The sequence below is a fragment of the Coptis chinensis genome, chromosome 9, assembly GCF_015680905.1.
Source record: "Coptis chinensis isolate HL-2020 chromosome 9, ASM1568090v1, whole genome shotgun sequence".
In the NCBI taxonomy this organism is placed as follows: Eukaryota; Viridiplantae; Streptophyta; class Magnoliopsida; order Ranunculales; family Ranunculaceae; genus Coptis; species Coptis chinensis.
In genome coordinates, this window is record NC_141464.1 from 60,202,399 (window position 1) to 60,210,882 (window position 8,484).

The following is an 8,484-nucleotide window of genomic DNA, read 5'->3' on the forward strand; positions in this document are numbered from 1 at the left end:
GCGCCAAAACAAGATGAAGCTCAACCCAACAAAGTGCGTATTTGGAGTAGCCTCAGGGAAATTTTTAGGGTACCTCATCTCATAGTGACTCATTAAAGCAAATCCAAAGCAAATACGAGCTCTCCTTGAAATGTAAGAACCAACCTCCAAACAACAAATATACAAGTTATCTGGCATGGTTTCAGCCCTTAAAAGATTCATCTCACGTGCATCTGACAAATGCAGACCGTTCCTTCATATACTGAAGAAAGGCAGTACATTCACATGGACAAAAGAATGTCACAAAGCTTTCAACGACCTGGAAACCTACCTATCAACACCACCCATTTTGTCTAAACCAAATGAAGGAGAAACACTGGGGTTTTATCTTGCAACTACCAATTTTGTCATCAGCTCGGTCCTTTTTTGCGAAAGTGAGAGAATAGAAAAACCAGTATATTTCACTAGTAAAACATTGGCAGATTCAGAAAATTATTACTCTCGAATCGAGAAAACAATGTTAGCTTTGTTATACTCTGCTTCTAGGCTCACGGCATCAAAGTCTTAACATACATACCCATCAAGCAAGTCCTGAGCTCCACCAACAAAACAGCCCGTATGGCTAAATGGGCTGAAGAACTCGAAGAACATCACATCCGATTCTTCCCCTGAACGTCGCGCAAAGGTCAGGTCGTTGCCGATTTCCTTGTTAACTTCCCAGTTGAAGATATCAATTAGGAACCCGAGCCCATTACTTCACTCTATTAACCAACCACACCAGACACATGACACCTCTATGTAGATGGAGCTTACAACAACAGCGGTAGTGGACTGGGGGCTGTATTAACTTCACCAGAAAGAACCCAGCTACAAAAGTCCATGAAAATCAATTTCACAACATCTAACAATGAAGCAGAATATGAGGCCTTTTACAGTGTTGGATGCTGTGTTGGATATCAAAATCCATCAGTGCTTCGTATAAGGCCTTTTACAGTGTTGGATACTTGGAGTTAAATAATGACAACTAATCATTTCCCAATGTGCTAGATATGCATTGTGTATCCAAGAAGAAAGTAGCACTTGCATTTTTGAACACATATTTTTTTTTGGAAGGTATAGTTATCATGGAACAAGTGTTGGAACCGTTATGGTTGCACCGAATGATTTACAAACTGTGAAAACTAATGCACAGCGGAATAAGGATTCTCACGATTTTGTTTAGAATTCTTATCTTAGATCAGGTGTAATTTCTCTGAGAATCCAAGCTCTACGAATCAACAACCTCTTGATCTTCTGTTGTATTCCTATCCTTAGAATGGACGTTGTGTGGGCAACGATCTTCCAGCCCCTTTCTTTCTCTCTTTGCCTCTCTTACAAAGTTGGAACCGAATTTAGGAACTAACTTTTCTTGAGCAAAACCTGAGTATTTCGGCCAAAGAAAGAGGGGTTTCTTTATATAGGCTACAACAGGGACCATGAGGAGAAATTAGGGTTAGGTCTCCTGACGGGTTTGGACTTTCCATGTTCGCCCAGAACACATGGCCCAACACTACAACAAATAGGTTTTTTAGTGACGAAAAGCGACGTTTTTGTTTCATCACCAAAATGCACCTTTTGGCACGTTTAAATCGTCCCTACTAATCTGTTGGGTTCTACTATTAAAATTAGTTTTTGTGATGTTTTTTTTCGTCGGAAATTGTATTATATTTATTTTTAATAATAATATCGTTTTTTATAAAGTTGAAACTGTGTATTGTCGACGATAAACACATCGGAAATTGTTTTGTACATAGGGCGACGATTAATTTCATCGGTACTGATATTAAAGTAGCGACATTTTAGAATATCGTGGGAATTGGTATTTTATACCGACGTTTGAAACTGTCAAAAATTATGTTGTCGATTGTGCGCGATTTCGACAATTAGCAGTGCCAAACACTTTGATTTTTCACTGAAAAAAAAGAGAGGGAAGAAACTTTCGGGAATTTAATCAGAGAGGATGAAACCTTAAACTAAAAGGAAACAAAAGACAAAAGATGGAGAGATTTAATCAGGTCTCTACTTAGCTTCTCTTCTCACCTCTGAACCCCCTATGATTTAGGTACTCCCCTTCCTCCTCACCCTTTTTCTATCCTCTATAATTGTTGCAAGTTCAACTCTTTTGTTGTAGGTGCTTTATTTCGGATTCGGTTTTGCCTTCTCCTTCATCCTTCATTATTGAGAGAAAGTAAGTCAAATTTTTGGTAAGTTATGAAGAAGAAATCAATCTTTGAACTTGTTTGCCGATAAAATATAGTAAAGTCCTGATTTTTCTTTTAGTGTGTGTTTGTTAAATTTTAACTCATGGAAAGGAAAGGAAATTTGGTTTGGAATGGAAAGGAAATAATTTTAAATGGTATGTGTTTTAAACCGGGGAAAGGAAATAAAAACTAGGGAAAGGAAAATCATGTTTGTTTGCAAAAGAAATTATTGTTGAGTGGAGTGTATTAGTAGTAAGTTTCTATTTATCTATTTCCTTTTTTTTCCACAAAAATTTAGGAGCATATGGAAAAGCCCATTTCCTTTCCATGGGTAAACAAACGCCTTTAAAAACTATGGAAAAGGTGGACTCTTATTTTCCTTTCCAAATATTTCCTTTCCTTTTTAACAAACTATCAATTTAGTTTTTTTTTGGCTTGAAGTTTTTCAAACTTGTTTGTTGAAATTACGAAGCTAACTTTTTTTTTTGGTAAACAAAAAATTGATCTGCAAATAATTCTTTTTGCTTATCAATTCAGGTTTTTTTTTGGGATTGGTTGAATGTCGGAAACAAAAATGATGTGAAATTGGATTGTTATGATGTGAAATTGGTTCAGTGATTGGGGTACCCCAATGGCACTGCATATTTGTTAAGTTATAATGTGTGTGAATAGACTAGCTGTAGTGTAATTTTCTGGGTTATAGACTCTCAACTCTGCCTTCTTCCAAAAATGATGCCAGCGTTATTGTTGCACTTGGAGCGCTTGATGTAGTGGCCAGAAATGGTTTAAAACACACTTGGAATTTCACACACCATGTCATTTGTTACTAAGTGTGTTTGGTTAATTGTTTTGCTAGGAGGGTTACATTGAAACCTGCTTTGTAGTTTGTACAAAATTTGGATTTTGGGTTCATTTTCCTTGGTGGAGTACTCAGTTTTCTACTTAACTTAGAGTTGGCAGTGTGGTCCAATTCTAAGGTGTTGATAGAGATAGCAAGTAACACCCAATCTGATCAAATTTTGAGTAAGTTGCATATTTTCAAACTTTCAGTCCATACTTAGGGTTAGTTTGTTCCGTTTTTGGAATTTAATTCGTTGAAGCATAAGATATATCCTACTACTTTGGAGTTTATTTATTTGAAGATATTTTGCGCAACTTTTATGTGGTTTATATAAGACAATTTGAGTTTTTTGTTTGTAGCATGTCCTTATATGGAACCATAAGAAATCAGATGGTTAATATGGTAGTCTTGTTTATATTTGGTTAGGTCTCACTGATATTATACAAACTCTTTAGATAGAAAACCAAAACAAGAAAAAAATCGGGACAAACCTAATCAGAGTACATACTGCACTTACAAGTCTTACACTAAACCACCAAGTCGGAGCACAAGCATATGAGCATTGAACTTGTACCACTAATAAGGATTATTATACCATTACCAAAAAACCAAGTTTACCCGACAGACCCCATAAAGATTATCCGACGGTTCCCATCTGTAGTAAGTTCCCTGCAAAGTTTATTCATCGGGTATTATTTTGCTGTGCGAGAGCTTTTATCTGTCGGATAGTCTGACGGTTTTTAACCCTCGTTTCTTTTCGACAGACGCCATAAATATACCGACTGTTGGCAAGTTTTCAACTCTGCATGGATGTGATTCGGGATGTTCTTGGTACGTATTTTATTTTAAATTTTCTTATAATAATTTTTGCGCCTATTATCTAGCTGAATTGTGTCCTTTTTGAGTTCTTTTGTTTGTTTTGGTTTTGGTTATGTTTTGCAACTTATGTGTTTTGTATTTTTAATATCAATTTATCTTGATTTGCTTGTCAAATGAATGCTGTCTTTCTACATTGTTTAAGTATGCATTTTAGATGGATATCCCTACCATTAGTCTTACTCTTACATTTACTTTTCTAAGATATACAAGCTCATATAGTTGCCCAATGGTTAAACTTACATATTATAGATTTGATTTGCTTTTTAGTGGTCTTTATATAATATAGAAATTTGCATTGCACTTTTAGTTCTCAGTTTCACTTTGAAGAAATGAGTGGTCCTGTTGTTAGACTGCTTGTGATTTAATGCATGAAGTCCGAAGCTTTCTGCATTCAAATTTAAAATGTGTCCGTTTGGTATCTAAAACATGGTCAGGCTTTTAAAAATTCCAAAATCTCAATTGTGAAAATTTATGGTTTATGTGCATTTTTTTTTATAAGTAAACTTTATTAGAATGGGGTGCAAAAGCACAGCAAGTACAACTAGTGAGCAAGTACCTCAATTGTATCAAGATGACTCTAAGTGTTAAAATCGAAAAAATGTAAAAGGTCAAAGAAATATGTGATTAATCAGTGAATCGGGTGACCCGGGGGCGATTTAATGGTTTTATATTATTATATACAATTATATCTTCAAAATATTTTAATATAGAATAGCAACAAAATTAAATGTATTAATAAAAATTATTATTAATTAGTAGGCATTGTTATCCTTGTTCTTATTTATTTTATTGTTATTAAAATTTTAGTTGTTTTTATCTAATTTGTAGTTTCATAAAATAAAAAAATTATCTCATTCTTATGTTTATTAATATTGCTAAATTTCAATGCATTTGGTGTGACAAAATTTGCAAAATGGTTTCAATTTGATTGATTGAATAAAAAATAGTTATTAGTGGAAAAACATAGAAAATAGTCAAAATATAACTTTTTGGATGAGAATATATATTAAAAAAACTTAGTAAAACTTTAAAAATATATTTTATAGATATAGATAATTGGCTTAACAAGAAAAGTAGTATGGCCATGTAACTAACATTGGTAAGCACCATAGTACTTCTTTACAAAAAATAGAATAAAACAATGTTTGACTTTAAGCTTTGACCATCGCCCTCAATTTAACCGGGTTTTCTTTGCTAGTTCTCTCTCTATCCTCTCTCTTTGTATTTTGAGGAACCCATCACTCCTCAAAATTCCATCCATCGTCCCATTCTCTCAAAATATAGATCTTGTTTGTATTTTGAGGAACCCATTACTCCTCAACCAATCACTTCCTCAAAATTCCATCATTTGATTGTTATCGGGCGGGATCATTTTTTTTTTCGAGAAAGGAAACATTTTCGGTGTTATCGGTCGATATGACCCGATTGAGAATCGAGTATTTGTGGATAAAAGCATATCGTTGTTCGAGATCTGATTAAAACGATTAATCAGTGATATAATCCGATATTAATGCTTAGGTAAAATATAGAAAGAAAACAAAAGAACAAAGAAATAACTCCCTATTACAAGAGTCTCCCACCCTCAGGGTCCCCTAATGACCTTAGTCCAATCTAAAAGCAAATCTCTGAAGTGGAAGTTTTTTTGGCTATATTTGGAATATTTTGATAAAATAGAAATGACATCAGATGTACAAATGGTTATCTACTAATCAGTTGTTAATTGATTTGCAGGTTCATGTGGGTATGATACAAATAAGGTATATAACTTCTTTATTCATAGTAATGGTATATTTTCTTTAACTTCCTCATATCTTATCTTTGTTTTTTTTGCTAAATATCTCTTATCTTTGTTGACTTCAATATGTAAAATGGTATTAATATAATTCATCCTGTCTTCATAACTTCATTATTACGTTTGATCTATTACAATTTATTAATTTAACCTTCACCGATAAAAAAAAAAAAAACTTCATCATTATATTTTTTGGATTCGGATCGATGGACTACCACTACCAGAATATTTATAGTTAACTTAAAATGCTAGCACTGCCATTTAGAGGCTCTGTTATATAGCATTCAGGATTCTTAATTCTTCGTTTCTTTCGATTTGATATTTAACCGTGTAATTTTGCTGGTGAGTATCTCTAGGTCTTTACGTGGTCGATTTAGTGATGGCTTAGGCTCATGGGACTTTACCAACTAATTTAGCCATTGCCATTTTGGTGACTATTGAGTTCATGCATTAGAAATACATGATTGTTATAGATGTTGTTTCTAGGAAACATTTTTTCCTCTTATAAGGGAAAGCTTTCATCTTATGGTTTTCCTTTTTGTTGTGGGGAAAACCCAAGGGGTATGCAAGTTAAAAATATTCAAATTTATTAAGACAAGATTAACTTCTTTTTACCGGTGTCGCTATAACTCCTTATAACAATCTATTGTTATCTAGATGTACCTTACTAAGATTCTAGTTTTGATAGATTAGTTGTTATCTATAACTCCTTATTATTTGGGGTGGGCTGCTAGTTTGAATTGGCTGAGTGTTGTTGCCATGGACCTTTGGTGGTGTTCTTCTTATGTTTTGCCCGCTTCTTCTTTGGTGTCATTCTTTGCTACCATGGACCTCTTTGGTGCTTCTTCTTCTTTGGGTGTTTCTTTTGCACATTTTTGCCATGTTTATTTGGAAGAGACCGTATAGGACGTCAACCATCTTTTTGGGGCTCTCATTTACACCATGTGTCCAAGGTAAGTTAAGGTAAGCAAATCAATTTATTTAACTATTATTAAAGACAATTATATGGCTTATTAAATAAGGGAGTTGCATTGGAAAACAAGGGTGGAAGAAGGACAAATGATATGGAAATTCTTTCTTTATGGGTCGATTTTAGTAAATCTCTTTTAATCCACATGGGATCTTTCTCTTAGACTAGATTTATACTATTGTGAACTATTTATGTAGTATTTAGATGGCTGGAATTGTTTGATTTAAGTGGTACAGGTGGAACATAGGTTCTTATAGTACTTTTCATCTTGTTTTGTTGGAGGTTTACAAGTGAAATTATAAATAATTTATGGGGAATTCACATGGGTTTGAATTGGGAGTATATTTGTAGTGAAAGTACTACTGTCATCACTTTTATCAAATCTATTCCACCTTGCTGAAATGTGTTAGCAGATGTCTTCCCAATTCCTCAGGATGTTTTTGGGTTGGAGGATCTGATTGGAGTGTTATCTTATGAGGTAACTATGTTTGCATGTATGCTTATCTCTTTTATAAAAAATAAAATGTTTATCACATTTTCTTTCTGACATTCATATGTACTACAACTGATTATGCACCCTTTTCTTTTTTCAATACTCTATAGTCATTACATGGAACTTCTTTTAGGTTTGGGATATCAGAAGCAGAGAAAAGCCAGTCTTATAAGTATTACTTGTAACTCCTAGAATCCCTTTCCTTTTCTATTTCTTGGTCTGTATGTTCTTAGTCATCTAGAACTTCTTCTTGTCTTACCCACATTAAACAGGGGTGCTCAATTGCTCATGGGTTACGCTTAGCCCCTATTTCTCATTTGAATCACCTATTACTAAAGCCTAACACCATTACATGTTAACTGGATTTTATGTTAAGATAAAGCATTTTGTGTGGGTAAGTTTATCCCTGAGTATTTTTCTTTAGTGTTTTCCTCCAAGTGTTTATAGTCCCTTTAATGAAAATGAATTTCATCAGCAAAGAAACATTATTATGTAATTATATGATGTTGTCTGTGATTGTCTTCAATGAGTTGTATTCTAAATATATGTTGTCATATTTTCGTTTGACATTTCAATAAATGTGAACTAAATGTTGTTATATTTTGTTTGCAGGTTCGAGAGTCATGCGGTTTGGAAGGGAAGAAGCGATTTGTGATTTGTATGGGTTTGTGTTTGGGATTACTTACTTGGAAAACTGCCTTTTGGTAGGATTTTGGAAAAAAAAAACGTACTATGTTATGTGATGTCGGATAATGTTAAAAACCTATATGTAGGATGTTAAGACAAGTATTTACCATGTTTTGTAGTTTATAAGACTACTATATATGTAATGAATCATATTATTCTTAGACATGGAGATGATGATCTTTTATATATATATATAAATGACTTTTGAGAATGTTGGTTAAATTTAATGTGGTTGAATTGATGTTGTTTATGTGTTTCTTTTAGGTTTCGTGATTGAACAAATAGGTACATTGGAAGCGATATGAATGTGTGATTGAACATAGTGATAAAGTAACGTTTTGTTAGAACGTCACTAAAAAAGTACTTGTAGCTACGTTTTGCAACGCTATTTGCATTTGGAAAAATGCATATCAAAACGTTCCTATTGATCCATAACTTGTCACATATTGCAAGTGTTGCCAAAAGTTTACCTATAGCGACGGTAAATAATGTCGCAATACGAATTTAAATAAAAAAGTTCTGTGTTATTGCTACGAAATAAAACGTCGGTACTATAACTATACACCGACATTTTCAAAATCGTCGCCAAAGGCTAACCACTAC

General features: G+C 33.6%; 1 protein-coding gene across 11 annotated transcripts; it reads left to right on the plus strand.

Annotated features, from left to right (window-relative positions):
• The first annotated feature begins 1,912 nt into the window (after positions 1–1,912).
• On the plus strand, positions 1,913–8,103 carry LOC147477070 (uncharacterized). 11 transcript variants are annotated; one of them, XM_086584059.1, is made up of 9 exons: positions 1,913–2,080; positions 2,150–2,206; positions 3,076–3,242; positions 3,825–3,891; positions 5,671–5,696; positions 6,466–6,684; positions 7,115–7,179; positions 7,305–7,366; positions 7,807–8,103. In XM_086584059.1, exons 6-9 carry the CDS (start codon positions 6,516–6,518, stop codon positions 7,847–7,849), a joined length of 339 nt encoding a protein of 112 aa, XP_086440185.1. In that variant the 5' UTR covers positions 1,913–2,080; positions 2,150–2,206; positions 3,076–3,242; positions 3,825–3,891; positions 5,671–5,696; positions 6,466–6,515; the 3' UTR covers positions 7,850–8,103. The 11 variants fall into 11 exon arrangements, 6 of the variants coding, with proteins under 6 accessions (XP_086440185.1, XP_086440183.1, XP_086440182.1 ...); XR_015208734.1 differs by having other exon boundaries at positions 1,922–2,080; positions 2,150–2,222; positions 6,466–6,694; positions 7,305–7,375; XM_086584057.1 differs by having other exon boundaries at positions 1,922–2,080; positions 2,150–2,222; positions 7,305–7,375.
• The last annotated feature ends 381 nt before the right edge of the window (positions 8,104–8,484 follow it).

Bases quoted from the DNA above. Each gene is read 5' to 3' on its own strand.
- LOC147477070 (XM_086584057.1), top strand. From the start codon at position 6,516: ATGTTTTGCCCGCTTCTTCTTTGGTGTCATTCTTTGCTACCATGGACC. The intron at 7,180-7,304 runs GTAACTATGTTT...AATACTCTATAG, and splicing joins TTGGAGTGTTATCTTATGAG to TCATTACATGGAACTTCTTT. The intron at 7,376-7,806 runs GTAACTCCTAGA...TTTTGTTTGCAG, and splicing joins CAGTCTTATAAGTATTACTT to GTTCGAGAGTCATGCGGTTT.